This window comes from Hippoglossus stenolepis, chromosome 3 (assembly GCF_022539355.2).
Source record: "Hippoglossus stenolepis isolate QCI-W04-F060 chromosome 3, HSTE1.2, whole genome shotgun sequence".
NCBI classification, from domain to species: Eukaryota; Metazoa; Chordata; class Actinopteri; order Pleuronectiformes; family Pleuronectidae; genus Hippoglossus; species Hippoglossus stenolepis.
Window position 1 is genome coordinate 24,750,808 of NC_061485.1, and position 23,237 is coordinate 24,774,044.

The 23,237-nt window shown below is 43.3% G+C and overlaps 2 protein-coding genes across 7 annotated transcripts in view; one reads left to right on the forward strand and one right to left on the reverse strand.

Annotated features, from left to right (window-relative positions):
* The first annotated feature begins 948 nt into the window (after positions 1–948).
* On the forward strand, positions 949–4,850 carry arl6ip5a (ADP-ribosylation factor-like 6 interacting protein 5a). The gene is made up of 3 exons (XM_035151258.2): positions 949–1,212; positions 3,954–4,171; positions 4,522–4,850. The coding sequence occupies exons 1-3, from the start codon at positions 986–988 to the stop codon at positions 4,695–4,697; spliced, it is 621 nt and encodes a 206-aa protein (XP_035007149.1). The 5' UTR covers positions 949–985; the 3' UTR covers positions 4,698–4,850.
* Positions 4,851–9,167: 4,317 nt separating this feature from the next.
* The window catches only part of frmd4ba (FERM domain containing 4Ba), a 45,064-nt gene continuing 30,994 nt past the window's right edge, over positions 9,168–23,237 (reverse strand). For 2 of the 6 annotated variants that reach the window (XM_035151265.2, XM_035151259.1), the window contains exons 12-24: positions 18,692–18,768; positions 18,034–18,172; positions 16,749–16,890; positions 16,500–16,633; positions 16,303–16,419; positions 15,711–15,939; positions 15,126–15,182; positions 14,885–15,020; positions 14,129–14,293; positions 13,288–14,036; positions 13,048–13,183; positions 12,489–12,737; positions 9,168–10,290 (exon numbers count right to left, since the gene is read on the reverse strand). In XM_035151265.2, the coding sequence (XP_035007156.1) occupies position 10,290; positions 12,489–12,737; positions 13,048–13,183; positions 13,288–14,036; positions 14,129–14,293; positions 14,885–15,020; positions 15,126–15,182; positions 15,711–15,939; positions 16,303–16,419; positions 16,500–16,633; positions 16,749–16,890; positions 18,034–18,172; positions 18,692–18,768 (2,331 nt within the window). In that variant the 3' untranslated portion in view covers positions 9,168–10,289. Of the gene's footprint in view, positions 10,291–12,006; positions 12,155–12,488; positions 12,738–13,047; positions 13,184–13,287; positions 14,037–14,128; positions 14,294–14,884; positions 15,021–15,125; positions 15,183–15,710; positions 15,940–16,302; positions 16,420–16,499; positions 16,634–16,748; positions 16,891–18,033; positions 18,173–18,691; positions 18,769–23,237 lie in introns of those variants that run through there. The other 4 variants (XM_035151262.1, XM_035151263.1, XM_035151261.1 and 1 more) reach the window with 4 other exon arrangements.

Sequence of the window (23,237 nt, forward strand, 5' to 3'; positions counted from 1 at the left end):
CTGTCTCAGATCAGATGAAGACGACACCGTCTCTGTTCATCGTGTGAGGCTGTCAGCTGTGGTCCAGCTTCATTTCCTGTTCACATGAAAACAACAACAACTGTCGTCTTCACATCAACTCAATCAAATGATCCCAAGCAGCTTGTGGCTCGTCTGATTGGCCGACTGTTGTCTCTCTGTGTTTCTCTCCAATCCTGACGTCTGTCATCATTCTCCTCTCACAGCTTCACTGAGGAAACACTGAGGCCTGAACTACGAAGCCACTTCAACATATCCAGGAGATCTGTCTGAGATCCAGCTCAACTTAACCTAACAAACACAGTCAGGCTATGTGGTCACATGACGCTGGTTATCAACTCGTTAAGTTAACTCCTGTTGTTGTGGATCGTCATCATGACTGGCAAAAACAATGGGATGAGGGAGGAAAAGGACGCCATCTATATCAAGTAAAGCAAAAAGTGGGAGGAATGAAAACAAAAGGGGAAAACACCAGACAACAAACAGTTATATCAAGAACAGGACACATAGGACTAAATAAAACAATGCACTTAATAGGGAAACATCCATCATGACAGTGTGAATGTGGTTTAGGGGAAGAAACTGTGGAACATGTCATCTGTCACTGTCAGAAATATAACACAGAAAGAGGAAACCTACAGAAGGAGCTGAGGACATGTGGGAGGGGAGTGTTTAATCTGAAGAAATAGTTCAGTATTCTTGAAAGAAAATATAAAGTCTTGTTTGAGTTTTTAAAAGAAACTGGATTAATGACAAGGATTGAATTTTAAGTTGTTGGGGTTTTTATTTTATTTTATTTTGTTTTGTTTTTTTGTTTCTATTTGTTTTTATTATTGATGTATTTGCGCAGACCAAACACTCTGACTCACACTCCAGTATAGTAGGTGGCGGTAATGCACCTTTAACGTTAGGTGCCACCCCCCGTTAAACTAAAAGAAGAAGAAGAAGAAGAAGAAGAATTGCATGGATGAGAGGAGCTGCTGTCAGATCAGAAGACACGCTGAGGAGGAGGCTAATGGCGAAGGTGGAGCTGACGCCGCTCAGACCGTGGGACGACTTCTTCCCCGGCTCCGAGAGATTCTCCAAACCGGACGTGAAGGATTTGGCGAAGTGGAACAACAGGGTGGTCAGCAACCTGCTCTACTACCAGACCAACTATCTGGCTCTGGCAGTCGTCGTCTTCCTCATTGTCGGGTCAGTGACATACGGGAAGTTATGGTGTCAACACAGCAGCTGTGTTTGTTGATTAGGTGTTAGCATCTAAATGCTGCTCACTTTTTAGGAAGTTTTTTTTTATCTTCTCGTGTCTGTTTGTATCTGTGGGGCTGTGGGGTGTGAGCTGGGATGTAGGCTGCCACTTTGAAGGGATTATTCAAACCGTTATTATTGTTCCTGCCTCAACGTGATGCACTGTTATTGTTATGTTGTCAGCAGGAAGTACAGTCAAAAAGTTCCCTCTCCTGCTGGGATATGATTCAGACATTTTATTGTTTCAGGTTCTGATACAGATATTTCATCCAACATATGAATGGAGTTTCTTCACCACGAACTTGATTTGCATGAGTTACTTTCAAAGCATCCATCCCCAAATTTCTGTGTCACAGAAGAGACTAAATATAGAAGTGTATTTAAACAACTCCCTCTCCTGGATGAACTTTGAACTAACTTATTTGTCTTATTAATTCTCCACTACTGTTACAGATAATACTTTGAAATGGATGAAATCTTCAAATTCGTCCCCGATGTCGCTACTCACTGATATGACTCTGAGAGGCTAATATTGATTGATGATATCGGCAAACTGATCGATCGAAGATACCTCAAGCAGAACTAGACTCAATGTGGGCGTCCATCTGCATCGACAGGTTGGGGGGAGTGGAGAAAGCTAAGACTGGTTTGTTATAGTGTAAATAATAATAGTGATATTTATAGATGTAGTGATATTAATGATGGCAGCACAAGTTAATAATGATAATAATAATATTAAAGTTGGTCCTGACTCGTTCTGTACCATGAACCATAATCAGATTTCAGCCTCTGACCACTGCAAGCTTCTCCATGTCTCCAGTCTATTATCTGATGAGTCCATACAAGGCAGATTCATCACAGTCCACGTTATGAAATATCTTGGCTTTAGTTGGCACTTTGCTCTAACTTAAGCCTGGTTTACTAAAAATAGTGATGCCCTCTGTCACGCTCTGTGTGCTGAGCTGTGTGATGACATATCGTTGCTATGGTTTGTCTCATCAGCTGCTGCACTGCAGATAGCACAGTCACGAGAGCAGCAGCTTAATCAGCTGGATGGACCCTGTATCTTTGAGGAGGGAAAACACAAGTATTGAACATTTCATCAGCGAGTCGATCCCGACTCATGAGGCAACAAGGCTGAACTTTGACATGTAAAATTTTGCTGGTTTCATTAAATCATGACATTTTAATCCAGTTTGGAATCAGCTCACCCACATCTCTGCGTTTACATGAACATTATTGGTAAACCTAAGTGTTCTCAACAAACTTAACTGCACACACAGACAATGCTCTGGGTTTATCGCTGCCCTTATAACACTGCAATTGTGTCCTGTTGTTTCTGACTGATAACTTTGGTCTAAAGGTCTGAAAATCCTGTGATCACAAATTGATTTGTGTCTACTGAACTTTAAATGATTCTGTGCCTCCTCATACATTTCTTCTTCTTCTTCATTCAGCTCTAACAGCAGGTTTTCTCCAGGAGATCCTCAACAAATCTCTAGATTCGAGGCAATCTGTTAGACTTAAATACAGTTAAAGTTCACAGTTCAGTGTCCAAAAATAAACCACAGTTTTTTTCAGGAGAAAATACAATTTCAAGTGAATAGTAATAGCCTTGAATAGTAATTCAAGTAATTGTCCACCAGAGGGCATTGGAAAGTAACTTGAACTGTTTAGAATTTAAGGATTAAAGGAATTTAAGGATTTAAAGGGACACGGATTTAGTGTCTCCTAGTTTGTATGTAATAAAATATAACTGTGGTGAGTATATTGATATTACAATTGAGGAAACTTTACCCAGTTATCCAGGATCACCACTGTTAATGTGAGGCTTTAAACCTCAAAGATTGGCAGAGTAACTGCGAGACAGGCCTTTGATCACGCACTGAGGTCATGAACTTGACGTGATGACATCACTGCCGCCAGGCCTGGATTTGTCTCAGAGCTTTTGTATCTGAGGCGTCTGGTCAGAGAGAAAACAACAGTTGAGGATGAAAATTGTTGTTTTGGTTATTGATATATGATATATGCAACTTTTCATATTATCATAATAGTTTCAGATTAATCTTCTCTGAAAAATGTGATAAAATCCCCATCATATTTCCATAGAGCCCAAGAAGTGATACCTTTCAATTCCTTGTTACCTCCACCAAGGAGGTTAGGTTTTTACCACTGTTCATTTGTTTGTCAGCTTCTTTAACATGGATAAAGATAGATAGAGATATTTTTTTGGCATTTTCACAAATATCGCAGGGAGTAATTAATGGATATTGATGAAAATGTTTGTTTGTTGTTTAGGGGACGTATAATAATAAGAGTGTGAAATTTGGTGCAGCTTGATTGAATTTAAGGTGTTGGGAGACGTTCTAGTTTTATTTTACTATCGGTATGAAATCGAAAGAGTTTTCCACCACGTAAAGAAAAGCAACTTTTCATATTATTATATTATCATAATAGTTTGTAATTAATCTTCTGCTAATTGACTAATTAATAAATTCACTACTGGTAAAATGTTAGTTCTTTCAGTTGAGAAAAAACAATCTGTGATACTTTAAGGGGTGCTGTTGTTGTATTGACAGCATCTAAACACTAGGTGGAGCCAGTGACTACACACATGAACCCTTCCTTTGCTCATGCTGTAAACTGACCCCCTGCTCCCTGCTGCGTCTCCTGTTGCCACCCTGCAGGTTCCTGAACCCTCTGGGGATGTTCACAGCGATGGCCGTGGTGTCGGGGGTGTTCCTGGGCTCCGTGTGGGCCGGGGAGAACCGAGCAGTGATCAACAACTTCAAGAGGCAGAGCCCCACAGCGTTTGTGATCGCCGTCATGATTGCCAGCTACCTCCTCATCTCCATGCTGGGGAGTGTCATGGTGTTCATGTCGGCAATCACTTTACCTTTGGCATGTAAGTTCAAGACAGGAATGCTTGAAGGTCACATTTTGATTTTAAACCATAAATGACACATAAAGTTAATATATGCATGTTACTGCAATATAATTTCAGGCATTAAAGTGATGAGAGACTAAAAATAATTTAATAGCTGAATAAAAACCTTTTACGTCTGAGTAAATGTCTTTTTAGAGTACAGTGATCTGTTCTTTTGAATTATAAAATGATCTTAGCTCGTTTTAAATGAGTCAAACGTGTTGTCACAGATTCTCACAGACTGATGTTATCATAGTTTGAAAAGTTTATAGGTTTGTTTTTGCCAAACGTTTCAACTGTAACCAGTCGCTCTCCCGTCTGCCTTTCAGTGATATTTGCACACTCCTCATTTCGCCTGCGCAACATGAAGAATAAACTGGAGAACAAGATCGAGTGCGCCGGCCTGAAGAGGTCACCCATGGGTATTTTGCTGGAGGCTCTGGGTCAACAAGAAGAGAACTTTCAAAAGATCCAGAGCTTCCTGGAGGGAAAACTGAAGGATTGATTGGACTTGGAACAGAGCCACACAAATATGCACACACATGCACCAATATACACAAACGTCCATCTTTTTGGCCAAAGATTTTGACTTTTTTCTTAGATTTAACGAATGTCTGCATCTCTCTGTCTAAACCTCCTTAAAAGTTTGTTTCCTACACAGTGTGTTTACTCGAGTGTGTTTTGCAAAGCAGCCTTGTTATCTTTACCTCTGGGTTATCTGCCACTCCACCTAGAACTTGTCAGGGCAGTTTTTCTGAAAGACAGCGATGCGTGCACCTCTACGCTGCCTCACATCTGTGCTGTGCGGCATGTCAGTACTGCACACAGCTGCAGACTCCTCTCCTTGGTACAGAGATCTGTGTTTAATCACAGTGTCAGCACTGCCTGTTAACCCTCGACTAAAATTGTGAAAGCGATGCAAGTGTTGCCTTTTTAACAAAGAATTCGAAAGTGCACAGTCAACACACATCACTGCCAAGGCACCGAGGGCTGGGTTGTCTGCTCACATAAAACGTAACAGTTTACTCGAGCACAGAAACAGAGCGACCTCATGTTCACGCTAATAAAGAGAGCGAGACAAAAGAGAGAAGGGAGTGAGATGAGTGGCAATATTTAAAATGAGAACTTCAAAGCATCGAGAGGTCTTAACCCGCACCCATCAGTATTCCTCCCGCACCTCTCTCTGTTTAATCTTGACAGTGCCCCCTGGGTGATGGATTGGCCAACTTTGCTTTCCTCTCCACTTACCCCCAATGCTAATCAATGGGCTGCAGTAGATTATAGTGTGGAGAGCTGAGCACGCCGCGCGGTGACAAAGTGCATCTGCAGTCACTCACCTCCAAATCCGAGTTAGTTTTTGCAGCGTCAGCTGCTTTGGCTGTTTCATATTGGATTCCATTTAAAATTGACTGCAGATAGCGAGAATCCATCTGGAACATAACGTGCTGTTATTTGGTTTTAAGGGGCAGAGTGAGGATGTGAGGGGAAACATGAAGATAAGAATGATGGGCATTAAAAAGAGAAAGCTGTGTTCATGTTAACCCTTTGCCTTCAGAATAACTAAAATCCTTCCTTTCCTCTGTAAGGAATGTGTGATATTTTTGAAGCGAGCTCCACAGATGACCTCTGCACACTCAGGTGAAACAGTATTCCAGTGACTCTCCGAGCTTTAACCCCCGCGGCTGTGCTACAGTATTGATTTATGTCCCCCACTGCGGGGCCTCATCTTCATCCATATTGTGGAACTTGGCGAGAAACTAGAACTAAAGTCATGTCCCTGAAGGCACAGTGGAGGCCCTTGTTCTCTCTGCTTCAGCTGCCGTGAGGAACGTACTGACACGTGTGTGCTGCCGCTCGCACAACAGGTGTGTGTGTTCTGTGTTTTTAGACACAGTTGCACAGTGCAAAACAACGCTCATGCTTTGTTGGTGTTGTTGCATGAGTCAGCAACAGTTCACTAACTTGTCATTTTGAAACAGCTGTAAATGCGTCCAAAGGTAGTGTGACAAATAAAGCTGTGCACTGTTTTGGCTCCAGCTGCTAAGTAACAACTCTACTCCTTATGCAGGATTTCAAGTTACAACATCCTCCACCTGTTTAGTTTCCACAACACATAGGTGTGGGTCAGGGAATCCTTTTTGCAATCATATAATACGTAACTCTGTTCGGTCCCTTTGACAACACACTGCCTTCGGGTTGACCCTTTTCAGTCCCCGCCCCTCCTCCTCGGCCTGCCCGAGAGGCTTTGGCTCTTTGCTGGCTAAGCTGGTTAACTAGCTTCAGAACTCAAGACGACTTGTCATTCAGCAGATCCGGCCGCCTGGGCCAACACTGCGGCGGCGGATCACGTGACGCGTTAACGATGACCCGCTGTGACCTTTCCACAGTCTGCTGCATCCTCATGTGATCTCCTCAACCCTTCCCGTACGCCCACACTGCTCTCCTCCACCTCCTGAGAGCTCACCCATGTTAGCAGATGAACCCGGGCCTCGGTGCATGTGACCGGTCGGCTAATCCAACCATTCAACAGGCATAACTTGTCAGAGCCGTTACTGCATGGATCAAGGTGCAATGTGCTGATCCTTGGGACGGTTTACTCTCACTTTAATCTGATTTTGTCGTAGCTTAGCTGTTCATGTCTGACACCTAGTGTACCTGCTCAAGAATTGGGTCTAGTCATGAAAGTTTTTGACCCAAGGGCAGATTTGATACCTAAGCTTCTGAGCCAGTGTCCAAAGTGTATATATATATATTTTTTCAATATCTTACTTTGAGAAATATCGAAAAATACTTATTTTGTGAGGCAACGCAAATACAATCCATAAACACTGAACTGAGCTCATAAAGTCAATATGATTAACTTTCCTTTAAGCTTCCAGCAGTCGCAGAGCAACATTAGCTTAAGCCAAAGGATTAAATTACATTTTCATACAATCGCAACTAACTCCTGAAGGAAATATCTGGCTCTTTTCCTGCTAGATGCTATGCCTTGTTTACTGGGTATGGTTGCCAGGTTCTGCAGAACAAAACCAGCCCAAAAAAACTGCCCAATACCAGAACTCAAAATATATCCCTGCCATACCATATTTTGTGTTTAGAGTCCTTTATGCAAGGCAGCTCTACTCAACCCGCGGAACAAATGTCAACCCACTGCAACACAAAGAGAGCAGGCAACCCTGCTAGGTAGCTGCTAACATTATCTGTCCACATGCAGTTTGGTGCAATCTGCATGTGTTTGGACTGTGGGAGGAAACTGGATTAACGGGAGAATACCCACGCAGACACAGGGAGAACATGCACTGAGACCCCTGCTGAACCGGGAACCTTTTTGCGGTGAGGCAACAGTGCTCACCACATACATTAAAATGATAATAAATAAATGTTTTTGTCATTTTTGGTAGTACTTATCACTGTTAAGTGTTAGTTTTGGTTTCAATTAATTATTTGATGCAATAAAATTGGGGTGAGACACTATTATTTACAGCTGAGTTTGATACAGGATTGATTGTGCCGATGTATCTGTTAGCACCCATTACTAGGATATTTTGGCTTCATTTTATTTCACAGTGAGAGGAGGTGGAGACGTGTCTTCTTAAACAGATGTCAACTAGAAATGGTGGTTGGTGATACTTAACCAGAACATTTTAATAACAGGTTGTACGATCAAAAAAAGGAAGTGAGAATCACATATTTCATACAAAATATTGATCGCTGCAGCTTTAAATCGGGAATCTTCTGATTATAAACAAGGCCTACTCCCGACCAGACTGTTGATACCAGCTCTCAGTATTTGATGGTTTTTGGTACTTGGCGCTCCAGACAACAATTACTGCCATCTAACTATAAAGTTTGAGACCCAGCTCTAATCGGCTCTGTAGTTTCGTCTGTAGTTAAGATGAGACGAAAGCACATAGGAGCCCATTGTTTATGTAGTGGCGTGTCAGCTGGAGCAGTCGCCCTGACGTCTGGCTGCAGCTGGTGCGAGGCAGCGCAGGAACCGAGACACAGCGAGACAGCTGGATGCAAAACACTCCGGCCCCATCTCACCGCCTCTGGTACAGCCGAGGAGCTGGGAGGTATCCGAGACCTCCCCCAAGCTCGCTCAGGAAGCACAACACCGAGAGGCACCGCGAGCAAGTGAAGCTGCTCGACTGCGGCCTTCTGAAGAGGTGAGCGGTGGCAGGATACACACTTTCAAGGGTTAGAAAAGTGGGGAAAGGGAGGGAGGGGAATGAGGTGAAGGGTTACAGCATTATCTCTGGGAGGGTGGAGGAAGCTCAATGCATGTCTACAGCAGACTTGTGTTGCGTGGATGCCTGGAGGGAGGGTTTGGTGCAATAAACACTGGCTTGTCATTCACAGGGAGGACAGAAGAGGAGGGTTTAGCTCACGGAGGGTGTGACAGCTTTTAAAGACTGGTTTGGTCGGTTTATGGCCCTAAGACACATACCAAACAAAAAAGTGCCTGGCTGCACTGCAAAGGCGTTGAGAAAACAGAGTGACAGAGCTCTGCAGCAGGGGAGCAATTTTAAAAACAGATCATTTATTCATAATTAGCTATCATCATGACTGATTGCTGCTCTGCTTTCATTCTTACAGGCTCCAAAAAAAGTAAGATAAGCTGGGATGTAGCCAGTTATCTCTCAAACTATAATCTGCTTCCTTGAACGTTCCCCACATGATCCATTTCTCAACTGTTAGTACGTACAGAATGAAGCTGTCCAGGATCAGTGACACAGGCTGCTCTTTCAGACTTAAGGTTATTCAGCTGTTTTCCTCTTGAGCGGTGCTACTTTTCAAGCCCTCATTTCATTAATTGAAGTGGATCAACAGACGTTCACTTATCTAATTTAAGGGATTTGGTTTTAAACCCTGCATTTCCTGCACTGAGAGAAGGGATGAGGATTTTGAAATTTCCAGAGACGCTTTAAGTCTCTATAACTTAATAAGCGTCGCCTTCAAACCACACAAATCATTCAAACGCTGATTTTTTTATTCAAACAAATGCAATTATACAAATGACTAAGAACCAGCTTAACAACAGTTGTTTACTATATATTACATGCTTTTCAAATACATAAAAATGTCTAAAAAAGAAGGGAAAAAAAGACAGACCCAGTGTATTTACAATACCAACATTTATATACAGCTTCATTCTCTGAGAGAAATTGGGAGCACCAGTCCATGATTTCCAGCATGGATGAAATATCATGTTTAAAAAAATAAAATAAAGAAAAGATAAGATAAACAAAACTGAACCGTCTTCTTGCAGTGACTGATCAGATGTGGCAGTAATATTAAAGTTGATGACTTTGAGTAATACTCAAGTGGTGTGATGCAGTAGAAGTACTTGGCTCAATTGTATTGTTAAGTACTGACAGCGAGATGTACTAAATACTCAGTAAATGACACACAGGAGGACAGGAAGCACAGTGGTAGTTTGAAACGACGCTGTTTGATAAAACTGGATCTGGCGGCTGTACATCGTTCCAGGAAGTAGCCATCTCTTCTGACTCATTTTTAATGAGTTCAATCCTTCATTTTGATGATGTCCTCATCAATCCATGTCTGATCCTTCATGGTAACAGTATTCATACATGTGTGTAAATAGGAGAACATCAGCAAAGCAGTAGTCTTTTCTCCTTGTTCATAACGGCTCAGTATCCTCTTACAGAGACAGTCTTAGTCCTTGGTTAGTGAAGTCGGCATCTCCTCAGAGAAACACTGGAGAGTTTCAGTCCACAGCAGGTCCTGGTAAGGTTTCAGTGCACAACTGCCATCACCACAAACACTCGCAATTCCACACACGTAGACGCTCCTCTTGGGTTTTGTTATGATTTAAAACACAAGGATGTGGGTCGGTTTGGCAACTGTGTTTGTGACAAACAAGTTCCTTCATTCTTTGGATCCCGTTTACAGAAACATGGGTAAGTGCAGTCTAAGGCACAATGACAACGTGTCAAGGTGAGAGATTCGTACAGCGCGACGACAAGTGAGGCAACTACACTATTGTTCCCGGTTTTGAGTCCTCGTGCCATTGAATCTGGTCGTCTGGTTCCATGTTTGTGTGCATTTGGCTGCTGACATCTATGTAAGATCTGGAATAAGCACAGGAGATCGAAACACATTAGACAGCTGGCAAAATGAATGTGACTGGTTAAGAATGGGTTTAGAATGAATTAACCCTGGGCTGTGATTATCCAACCCAATACCAAGATCAGGAGCTCCACTTTAAGTAGGAATGTAAAAACACACACTAATGTAAGTTACCATGTGTTTCAGATCTGCTCAAGGTGGAGTAAGAGATTCTAATCCAATACACTTTTCATCCCATTCAGTGATCATCTCCTCATGGTCCACAAGCACTAGCAGAGCCAGTTATGTGCTCCTGGCAGAACTGGCTATGTAAATGGGAAACCATCAAAGTAGCCTGGGTTGAGCCACACTAATATGATTCCATTCTGTCGGCAACAGGTGGCGTTCGTGCTTGTGCACAGGGCAATGAAAAGAGGTAAAAAAAAATAGCATGGGACAGTAAAACACTTGCTGACGGAGAGTGGATTACCAGGGGAAGGGGAGGGAAGGGGACAGAGAAAGAGCAATGTACCCTTCCATCACCACCAGACCCTGAGGAGTTTGTGACAGTATTGATTGAAGATGAGAGACCGGCGCCGATGTTGAGTAGAGTGTGTCGTGACGGCAATATATACAGTAATATAACCACAGTGTCAAGAAAGAAAGATGGCAAAGTCGAAGAGGAGGTCAGAAGAACAAAGTTCTTTGATAAGGAAATAGGGAAGAGCATCGGTGAGGTTCTCCAACAATGGAGACTGCACCTTCAGACTAAGTAGGAAATTCAGCCCAGGCCCAGTTCACTAAATTTAAATGACCTGCCCAGGGACATCTGAACTTTGTAGCTTGACGAGATATTTTATCAGTGTGATGTTAGTTACAGTAGCTAGACAGTTAATTATCGTGGTCTGCAGTTGTTGTTCTGGAACCGGGTAAAAGTCGGATAGTCTATTCACTTTGTCTCTGCAGCAACTGCAACAACAGTTTGTCATCTTGCTGTTTGCTCTACATCATGATGTTTGTCCGAGTATGTTAATTTTTATAGCCACAAACAACTATATACACAGGTTTGCGTGCACAGTGGGATCGTTTGGATTGATGCAATAACTGAAATACTCTTCCAGGTAATGTTAACTTATTTTTTAGCTTACAGCCACTAAACTACTGACTTCTTTGTCTTGCTAGTTTTAAGTCTGATGGAATAGAGTTATTTTCATTTTCACGCCATGAGACTGTCTCAATGCACCCATGCGTTTAGGAGGTGCAGAGCTTCTGGATGAGCACTGAAGGGGGTGTATTGTTTTGCTCTTGAGAGTCGTTCTCCAGAAAATGGCACACATGGTAAACATGTCAGAACCAGACTGGGTCCTTCCTAACCAACCAAAACAATCTTTGTATTGTCTTGTTCAGAGCCATTTTCTGCTTTGATGTTGTTTTACAGTTTTTTGCACTTACTCCACCTTTAATGTTAAACTCAGTTTCAAACCCAGGGTCAAACATTCTCACGCAACAATGCAGCAGATGCACACAGAAATTAAAAACACACACAGCCTTCAAATGCGACAATGATCAGGGGTCACATTTTCCCTCTGCCACACAAGTGCTCTCCCACCACCAAAAGAAGCCCGAAATCATGAAGGTAAAAATGATTTGGAGTTTTCTGTGAGGCCCTGCCACGTTTGAAAAAAGATCCCCATCACCATGATAACCAAGTGGGGTAGTTTTACATTCTCATCTCTCACCCTTTCCTCTGTGCTGCGACTTTGATTATTGGGGGGAAAAGATTAATTTCCCTGGTCAGTAGCATAGGCTGCAGCACCACACCTCTCTAAAGGCCCCGCAGGGCGCGCCATCCTATTACCGCTCCGCCACTCAAACTCTGTGGGACATCTGCACATGAGAGGGGGCAAAGGTGAAGGGTGAATAGCAGCTCATGGGCAGGGAGCCTCTGCATGGGCCGGGAAGGCAAACAGCAGAGGAGAAATAACAAACTACAAAAAAGAGAAATGTGACCACTGGATGGCAATATGCTTGCCAGAAGAGGAAGTAGGGCAGGCATGTTTTAATAGAAGCCATGCAGTTACCTTATCATACATGATAATGCACAATAAAACATCTCAAAAATGCAAAGTTCACTTCAACATGGACGAGCAGACTATGATTTACACTGCAGACAAACCCAAAGAAGCAAACGCACAGGCTCCAGCTGTCGCTGTTTACTTACTATGAACTACCTTTAGCAAAGGACACCTTACTGAGCCTGTGCCCTCTGGAGGATTGAGGCTGCGCAGGGCTGGAGGCCACCTGTCGGGCTCGACAGCCAGGGGAGTAGGAGGAGGAGGGAAAGGAGGAGGAGGGCAGGGAGGAGGTGGAGGAGGAAGCTGAGGAGGAAGAACTAGCAGGGAAAAAGGCACAGCGCCTCCGACCGTCAGGGCTGTGCCAGGAGGCCTTTAAAACCTGTGAGGCACCATATCTATAAGAAAGCAGGGCCCAGTGGAGAGTTAAGGAGGAGAAGAGAACCATTCTGAAGTTCTGAGGAGGATGTGACAGCCGGCCCCAACGTAGAGTCTATAATCCTACTGCTGAACCAGGCTGTAACATTAAATACATACATAACATGAAGGTGAAGTTAAAGAAAAGGTAACACTGGCTACACAAGTGTTGTGTGTAAGGGATAACCATTCCAGGTAATTAAATACTGTGCTTAGCTCTGGGGATAAGGAGGATCAGGGAGTGTCTTATTGGATAAGGAGCTGAGTTGAGGCCAAGTTTTTCTTTCTCACCTGCTGTGGGCAGAGTGGCTGTATGGGGCTGTGCTGTAAGAGTAGGTCGGCGGCGGCGCATGCATAGGCATGTCATATTCCGACATGCCACCACTCATGTGGCTGTGCCAGTTTCCAGTGGAGGATGCTGAGGACGCTGTAGAAAACAAATGGTGCAATTTAGTAATGATCGACCTTTGTGTTAAACTTGTGTCAACATTATTTGCTAGAGACTGTGTTTACAGGGTGCAGTGGTCTGACCTGATGAGAACATGTTTCTGTTGTTGTGGCTGTAGGGTGCAGGCATGGTCTGATAGCCCAGGCTCTGCTGGGAGCCTCTGTCGAAGTCGTAGTATGGAGGTTGTTTGTGTGCGGCGTTGCGATGGTACCAGCCTTTCAAGTGCTCAGCCACCAAGGCTTTTTGGATGTTCTTGGTGACATGCTCGTTGCTGTGGGCCACCTGACGGTTTCTTGGTGGCCTGAGCGTAGCATATGGGTGCTGCGACATGCCGTCTATCTCGTCGTTACCATAGTGACTGTGCACGTCGTGATAATCTGTCGGGGCGGGATGGTAGGAGGGGTTGACATTATAGTGTCCCTCCATCTCGTTGTCATACATGTAGTGTCCGTTGGAGTAAGGCTCTGGGTCTGCGTAGCTGGGGTAACCTGTGACATAATAAGCTGTTGTGGTGGGTCGGGCCCGAGGCTGGTAGGCGTAGCAGCGGGTATCTGGCTGAGCCAGGTTGGGCATGCTGCCTGTGTTGGCGTACAGGTCTTTTCTGTGGCGACCGCGGGTTCTGCGTTTGTGGGTGTGGTTACCAGGAACACTGTACTCCACACTGGACTGGCTTGTGTAGGAGGAGCCGTCATCGAGGACCTCTGTGCTGTTGCTGCGTCGGGCTGGGGAGAAGGTGAACGTTGGCACGGGAGGTTCAGTTTCTGTCTGGAACTGAGACTGGGACTCCAGACTCCCGCTACGCTGGCGGAAATGTTGTGGAGCATCCTCTGTCCTACAAGAGTAAAACATGATTCAGCAAAAGACACAAGAGCTGCTGCTGAAAGAAAATATAAAGGAATAAACAGTCCATCTCTGAGGCCTCACCTTAGCTGGTTGCTGCTGTAGGCGTTGCGGGTGAGGAGAGGGGTAGGGGGCATGCTGCGGGCGTCACGTGGCTGTCTGGAAGCCGGTTTAAAAGGGCTTCTGTGGCTTGATAAGGCATCACGGTGACTGTAATGGAGCGGTTCCTGGACTTGTCCATAAATTAATCTGGAACAGAAATAACAACAGTGTTTTCAGGGCATTCGCCTCTTCAGGCCAGAGCTTTTTTTTATTAAGGTAAACACCTCTACCCTTGCTCACAAAACTGAAGAAGAAAAAAAAAACACCTTGCGTGTGCTTGAATTTAGTCTCGACTTTAGTCACCCCTTCCACCTGAATGGCTGTAATTTCAAAGTCCAGTGATCTTTCTTTTCATGCAACAGTAAGCATTGTGACCGAAATCCCTATAGCAACACATTGCTTCTATCGTTTTGTAAACAGTAGTGAAGTGGCTGCCATCTAAACTAAGTTTCCAGAGCCACTTTCCTGTTTCTTTTCCTCTCAACTTGGACTTGTTGACTGCTCCTTCACAGGCAGTGACATGTTCTTCTACATCTATTTTTAAAGCAAGTGCATTTGGGCTGATAAGAGGGAGATTGCTGGAGAGGCAGAAGAAAGAGGGAGGAGATTACTGGCAGGAATGTAGCTCTGGATCTGCTCTACAGGTCTGAACTCGCTCCTTGCTCAGTCACACACACACACTGGAAAATATAAAAAAAACATAAATACACTCCATTCGTGTCAGTGCTAGCTGTGTACCTGCTGTCTGCGTGCTGCTCGTTGGCAGATACACGTCTCTCCTGGTTGTAGTGGAGGTCCAGGGTTTCTGCGTGGTGCGGTCGTGGAGAATACTGCACTGACCTGGACCGCTGCCTCTGGGAAGTAAACTCATCATCTGGGAGATAAAAGCAATAACTTGGTTATAACTCATCTATAATGGAGGATTGTGAGGAGGGTGTAAATACATGCACACTGAGCATTATTACGCTTGGACACTTACCATCATCCAGAGTAAGGCTGTCAGATAGAGAACTGAGGTCTGAAGGGTTGACATCATCTGATAACAGAGGAGAGGAATGGTCCTTTACAAATGCTTCTTCTCATAGACAGTGGCAGTATTTAAAATCAGTTGCTATGTGTTAATGGATTTGTAGTTGTTTGTGATATCTGAGTGCGACTCATTTTTATGAACAGATTCTACATGGGAACGTGCAGAATCTTTAGGCGAAGGACAAGATTTTCGGGCCAGAAGCCTTATGGTTTCCGTTTCTAGTTTGAGCAATCCCGGTTGTGGCTGCTTTGGTTGCCCGTAGGTCTTTGTGGAGAGGCAGAGCATGTAGACCTAAATCCATCGGCTATTGGCTTTTCTGCATTCATATAGAGACAGCTGTTCATAGAGATGACCCAAAATGTTGTCACAACGTACAACATCTACAAAAAGAATCATTGTTTGTGATTTATGTATAGAAACTCCAGACTCATGTGGGCATGTCTACACTGGAAGCAAAAACATTTTGCCATTTCGCCAGAGGCTAATTAATCATAAGACAATAGCCAATGGGCTTTGATAAAGGTGTGTGAGTACCTGCTAAGATCAGTGAAGCTCTCTGGGTGGGCTTCTTTCCTTTCTTGATCCTGTAGGCGTTGATCTCCCTCTCAATATCCTCCAGTTTCCTCCTTGAGTCCAGGAAGTTATTTCTCCTCTTCTTCCTAACTGTCTTGCAGAGGTCGCCCTCGTTGGCTAACTTGATGGCTGCTTCTACAATCTTCTGCTGTAGCGCAAACATGCTCTCCAGATTCCTCAAATGTGGGTCCTGTAGTCACACATACACATATCAGAAGCTGTCAGCAGTCCTCTGAACAAAGGAACAGACTTTAAACATCTACGTGTTCAAAAACACCATTTATTAGAAACAGATAAAACATTCATTTTCAATGTGCTCACATATTCTCGTTCATATTCAGTTTTCCACATTGACTTGTAGAGATGTAAGCCAGCTACGTCTCACAACAACAGTTTAATTCAAAACATGCTATGTAAGCCTCAAAGCACATGTTCAACTTTTACTCCTCATTTCCAAAAGTCCAATGATCTGAACGATCTCCAGGTAATCAAACTCTCTTTATGCTAAATAGCAGGAAAGGTAGAAATACATCACAACCATAGCTTTACTAACCGCATCATAGGGGAAAAGGTCATCCAGCTTGAAGGTCGTACCAACACGGCGACGGATTTGGGGAGCCTTCTCACCCGTGGCCAGGGGATACTCTTGAGGTAATCTGCCTGTAAGCTCCTACAAATAAGAACAACCACCCGTCAGTTGAGTTAAAAAACTTCACATCGTCAAAAAAACTGACTGAGAGAGACACTCACTGCTTCTCTCATGCAGATCTTTTTCAGTTCCTCAAGTTTCTTTGTCAGCTTGTCTTGAAGGTCTTTTTCTTTCTTCTTTAACTCTACAATCTTCTCTTTCTTCTGCTCCTCACTGACTTCTGAATCAGCAGAACCTGGAATAAGCACACATCATCTGATTAGCTTAAAAAAAAGACTACAGCCATAAATCATCGTTGTCATCAGTCTGATGTGGAACAGAAGCCATTAGCTGATTAACTCTCTGCTTACCAGCTGAGATGAGGCTCCCACTGCTGGCCATGATGAGCTGGTCTTTGATCTCGATACTGGAAAGTTTAGTGATCCGCGGGGCGCAGATCTCTGTGAGGTCGACAGCGATGTCTCCTGAACTCCTGGTTGTGGTCATCTTCGACTTTAGGGGACAAAATGACAGTTAGGAGAAGGAAACAAGAAAGAGTGGTGTAGGAAGGTTTGGGAGTATTTCATTTTTATGATAGCGCACTGCGATAGTAGTGGCTCCATTTGCATACTCTGTACTCAGAGCTCACTGCTCTCTCATCAATCAGTGAAGGCTCTATTCCTGGATGAACACTGACACACCATCTGCCTTTGAGCAAGACAGGGGATGAATAACCTCATCTGACTGCAGCCACACACACCCATCCATCTCCACCACGAAATGCACATCACAGCCCACTAATACTTTGTAATAGCTCTGATGCTCAGCAAATATGCACCATAAACAAAAACACATTAAGCACTGAATGTCTTCGGGGCACTGGGACAAGTTTTAACACTTTACAACCTGCGCTGTAAACACACTGTGCCTTCTCCTATTCTCAATGGCACAGTCATAAAACACATGTATCCCTTCACAACTATAACACTTAAACACTTTTCCCATTAAGCCGCAGACAAAGCAAAAACAGCCATAATAATAGGTACTACTCTGACTGTATCATTCTGAATATACTAATAAACACCCTCAGAGCAATTATGAGCATTTTAATGTGTTACTTTCAGTAGGTTACAGTAGTTTTATTTCTATTAAACGAGAGCCTTACAGCACAACATAAGCTGACTAGCAGCATGGGACCCATTGTTATTAAACCTGTCATATCCCTTTGTCAAACTATTTACACAAGTCATAAACATGGGACACGGATCAGGCAGTGCATCACATGATGAACAGTCACAGGTGCACTAGTCTTGGCACATTACAATAACTTTTTTCAGTCAATGTTCAAACTATATAAACTCTGTGGGTTTTGATAATGTTGAGCTTAAGCTCATACTGGAGTTATTTTCCAAAATCATGTCAGAGAGTTTAATAAACAGTTTAAAGACCACAAAACACGCAGCATGTGTCAGCCAGTCATTTACTCTTCCAGTGTGGGCTTTTTTCCACACACTGACCCTGATCTGTATGTGGGTCACCAGACACAAGACAAGCTCTCTCTACAAAAGTCAAGCATCAGTGTAAGACAAGTATTGGCCAGTTTGATTGTGTTGGTGGGAAATGTGAACAACGTGAAACAAGAAAACAGAGACTTACTTTGCTTTGCTTTCTATCCAGGTAGAACTGGTGCTGACTGATGGCCATCACCCAGATGGTTTTAATCAGGGAGTGGCTGGCATACCATGTGTGAATAACCAGACCAGTCTGTCCAAAGGTTCGCTTGGTCACTGTTCTTCTATGGAAGATAATAAACAGACACTAAGTACTTCTACTGATCCAGAAGGAAAATCTTTTCAGCTACATAACAAAAAACATTGATGGTAGATAAACAAGGTTTTCATTAATATAAAATATCTTAGTAAGCAGAGACTGGGAAAGAGAAAATCTTTATACAATTAAACTTGTAAGGCTTTGTGTAGTAAATTTACTGAAGAGGAGACAAGCAGTGACATCACACTTTGAAACAGACTGTGGGATTTAATGACAGCTCTGAAGGCTGAGAGTACCACATTAACGCTGTGAGAGGAGCAGAGGTCTACAACAACCATAGAATAATAAAGTGGCCCTTGACCAGTAGGAAGCAGTCATTTAACAGGCAGGCTACAGCCATTAACATGGTGTCCTAAATGCACCAAGGGCTGCAGATGCCCTTCACTATTTGTAGGTTAAGGACAAGAGTGGTGAGAAAGCAGCAGCTAAAATGGGAACACTTTTAAAACTGATATGAAAAATAAGGTTGTTTGCTTTCTCTGACCTGTGCGGGTCGTTCACTTCCACTGCAAATTTCTTCTCCCGGAAATACAAATTCTCCAACTGCTTCCACTGAAACAACTGCAGGGAGAATGAGACAGAGAAGGGGGAGGGATGGGTATTGAGAAATTACACCCCTGAGTACACAAGCCAACACTGGACTTGAAATGTTGATTTACAGTACGTTAACAGAGGGATCACTTCATAAACAAAAGGCTGTACAAATACACATTTGTATAAGTTTGGTTAGAAAAGCTACAATCTTCCCAACAGAACACAATGGCCTGGCAAGTATTAAAACAACTGGCTTTGTTTCTGCCAAAGCACCCTGCCTTTTAGCAAAGTTTTTGACTGGTTGACTTGCAACATTAGCAGAAAGAGCATATAACAGCTGAAGCCATGAATGGGGCTCAGAGGGCCAGCCAGTCAGGTGTAAGTCCAGGCTAACACAGGAGCAATTATAATGCTGCAACTGCAGGGAGTAAAATCGTGCCAGGCATCAGGCCAGCTTCTCATTTCATTCTACCGTGGAGGGAAACAGAGGCAGAACTTCTCTGTGTCAGAGGGGAACATCTGCTCCACGGATAGTACGCTCATTAAACAGATCTGGAGCCACTTGCCTGAGTACAACTCCTCCCTGCTCTGATTTAAGAAAATACTAGATGCTGCAGAACATTCAAAAACATATATTTTTTTAATTAGCTGATATCCCAAAAACGGACATTACTCCAATTCCACGAGGACAAACATACTTTGCAGTAAGCAAACCAACTGTAGAACATTTCATATCTTCCTGTACAGCAGTGACTCACACATTGACTGCTTGTATCTTGATCTCAGAAGGCAGATACAGCACCACACCAGACAGATCATTTACAGGAGGACATAAGGAAAATGAAACATAAAACCCTGTTGAAAAGAACAGGTAATAGGTGGACGTTGTACAAGGTCTTACCGTGAAGGTTTTTTTTGCTCTTATCAAATCCCTGGTAGGATTCTCTTGGGTTTGTATTGAATCCTTTGACGGAGTTTCCCACAGGGCTGCAGCCTGCTCGAACAATACTCTCTCTTGTCTGTTCTCAGGGAGCCAGATAGGTGTTGCAAGAGTTTCAGCTGAGCTGACCACGCCCCTTTAAACCACCCCCTCCCTCCCTCCCCTGACATCACTGACACCTCACACCGCCTTCAAGGCTCTAACCTGCTCTGCACCACTCTCCCTCTCTCCCTCTCACATACACACACAAAGCTCACATCCTTTTTAGCCAGACCAGATCAGCAGGTTGTTTACAACTATTTGCACTTTGCTTTCCGTCCCTCACAGATAAGCCATCAAACCTATACAGACTTTGAATACTTCACTGGAATCTGGGAAGTTCTCTGCGTTTCATGTTATAAATACCACACAAAGCACTGTTGTGTAGCTGAATTCACTATGACCACCCCCGCCCCCTCGGGCAAACATGATAGGAATCTGTCACTATGGTCTAATCATTCATAGCAAGAGCCTCTAACCAGGTAGAAAGCATGTACTATATGGTCTAATAAAAGCTAACAAGCATGATAAACCAGAGGAAATCTAATTTTGCATGGATTAAAATGCTCTACCATACTGCTATTGTTCTTGATCATACTACTGTAGCCCATTAAAACAAATGCACAGGTTTCTAGTATAAAAATAAAGTTTTTGGGTGTGGGCATGGCGGAGCACTCCACATACTGTTCTTGCCAATATTGCACTCATTATCAATCACAGTCTGTCTGGCAGTGAAACAAAGAGCACGGTATTTAAGGAACAATAGGAACCAGCCAACAGGACGCATCCAAAACCTCATCCCATTGTGGAGGGAACCCCACACCAATCCACCCAGTCGCTATCACTTAGCACCATTTACATTGTAACAAAAGATAACAAGGGCCAAGGCAATAAACACTTTCACTGGATCATGCCCCCTGTTAGAGAAACTCCACACCTGAGTGCCAGCACACAGATGAAACTAAGACATGGAGACAAAATATGTCAAGGATGTGACACACCTTAAACTCAACAATCACAAGACTGCAAGTAGTAAAGCACTCCAGAAAAATCATTCTGCACGCTAGCATGTTGACATACTCTGCATTCACTGCCCCAACAATACAACTCAGAGGAAGAGAAAACTAGATTTTTATACACAGAATGTCTGTATCTTCAGTATTTACATCTTGTCTTGTTTTTACCAAATGTCTCATTACAAGCAAGTGGAAGTTTTCCAGAAATGCCTGTGGTTTCAGATGGGATCAGGGTGTTCAATTCCAGCTCACACCGACAACTCAATGTCCCCTACAGCCATGAGTCCAGGAACAAACATGGAGGAAAATGTGTCAAAGGCTCTGACTCACACGCCCGTGCAGAAAAAGATCTGCCCCACCCTTTACGTAACATATCACATACCGGCACTGGCTGATTGGCAACACTGTACGTTTCCACAACATGACACATGGCTAAAGTTGTAAAGTCATGATAACAGGAAAACAGCTGAAGGAACTGCATCCTATTTTGATTTATGATAGAGTGAGTTTAATTAAAAGATAAGTCAACGGGGGGAGGATGTTTTCAGTTTTCATTTAAACTTACTTTTAACTTTGTTTTATTTTCACAAAGAAACTTTACAATCCCTTCATGTCTTACATCATGTTGTTATTAACCCAAAGCAGACACTGTCACCCACAATCAACTGAACATTTATTTTGGTTCTGTTGGCTCATCATATAGGAGGACCAGCATGTGGTCTTAAAGAGTGTCCTGTTACCTGCTGGGAGAGAGCCCCAGTGACACAGAGACAGAACAGTTTCCCAGTTTAATTCAATGAATTAAGTGTTGACTTGCCATCTGCTTCAGTCCCATTGTTTGACCTGGAAACCCAGCTTTCTAATAGTTTGTAATGAGCAAATCATCTTCTCTAAATACAACACTTCTTTTAGCATCGCTTTCCCTAGTCCCCTCTGGATCTGTGTAATACATATGGTCCCTTTTATGTTTAGATCACATACACACACACTGTGTCTATACACAGTGATGAAACTGGCATGCATGCAGAGAAGATAATAAGATATAATAATAATAATAATATTAATAATATGACACTATACTATTGTAGTTACTTTAGACAAACAAACATTGTTAAACATATCTTTTGAACACATTAAGTGATTTGCTTAATGTCTCCACAAGAAAGACAAGCCCCATAACATGACTGTGTAAACAGATTTAGGACTCCAACATGAATACCTAGACCACACACACACAGCGGTATGCTGAGTGGGGTTGCAGAGGGAAGGGAGGGATGGGCTGGGTTGAAAGCAGGGACTGTGAACCAAGACAGGAAACACTATCAATATTTACCAGATAGAGAGGACTCCCTCCAAGGCAAAGGGAAAGTATCCACACACTTCCAACTATCAGCAAGAGTGACAAAAAAGGTCATTTAGAAAGGCAAAGTTTTTTCCCAGAGCACGAAGCTCTTGTCAGGTTCCCATGTGACAGTCCCCCCTTGTGTGGAGGAGTTGGGGAAGGTAGAGTCTAGTTTTATTGAACCCCAACACCTTCATAACTTTCTCCCAACTCCAAACACGCACCCACCCACCCAGCTGGCAGAGTGCCAACCCCAGTCCCTGAGGCCCACAGCTTCCCACAGAGCACCATAATTACACCTTCCACTACGAGGGGCCGGGCAGAGACACACTGTGGCTGTGCCTATTAATGCCTCTGTATTCACTATAACAGCACACCCTGCTATGTCAACAGGTTCCTGCCTTACAACACCAGCTATGACGAGTTCAATGAAAGAGGTTGAGGAGAAATCCACACTTGGGTCACTACTAAATAACACTGTTACAACAAAAGAGACGGTAATCACAGACACAAGTGCACTTGCAGAAATACTGGCTCAGGAGCAGCATCTTTATGTACAGTGAAAAATGTTACAATGTCAGATGTATATCAAACATGGCCAAAGTTTCAGTTAATTAGGTAGACGTATGTAGAGGTATTCCCTGAGACGAAAGGTCAGATTTCCAACTGCATTAACGTCATTGTGGAAACTACTTTTTCTACTTACTTTTATGTGTTATACACTTTTTTCTGAGCCTCAACTCTTCATTTATGTCTGTCTTCTTCTTTCCTTTGAGTGTTTTAAACACACCATTGTTAATTAGTTGATGTGCTCTGTAACATACAACACCTATTGCACTTCTGTCCGACCTGGGAGAGGGGTCCCTCACTTGTGACTCTCTCTGATATTTCTGTGATTTTTCACCTCCAGTTAAAAGGGTTTTCTTTTTTGGAGGTTTTTCTTCACCCTAGTCAAGGGTTAAGGACATCTTGTACAGATTGTTAGGCCCTTGGCAAACTCTGATTTGTGAATATGTTTAATTTGAGCAAGTATTTATTTGTCCATTTTCCCTCCAAATGTGTTAGCCGTGTTGTTTATAATACCTAACATTCAATTCCATTGTTGTTAATATTGGTTTGTTACTGTATTTGCTGTGAAACATTCAGCCTTGACTGCACA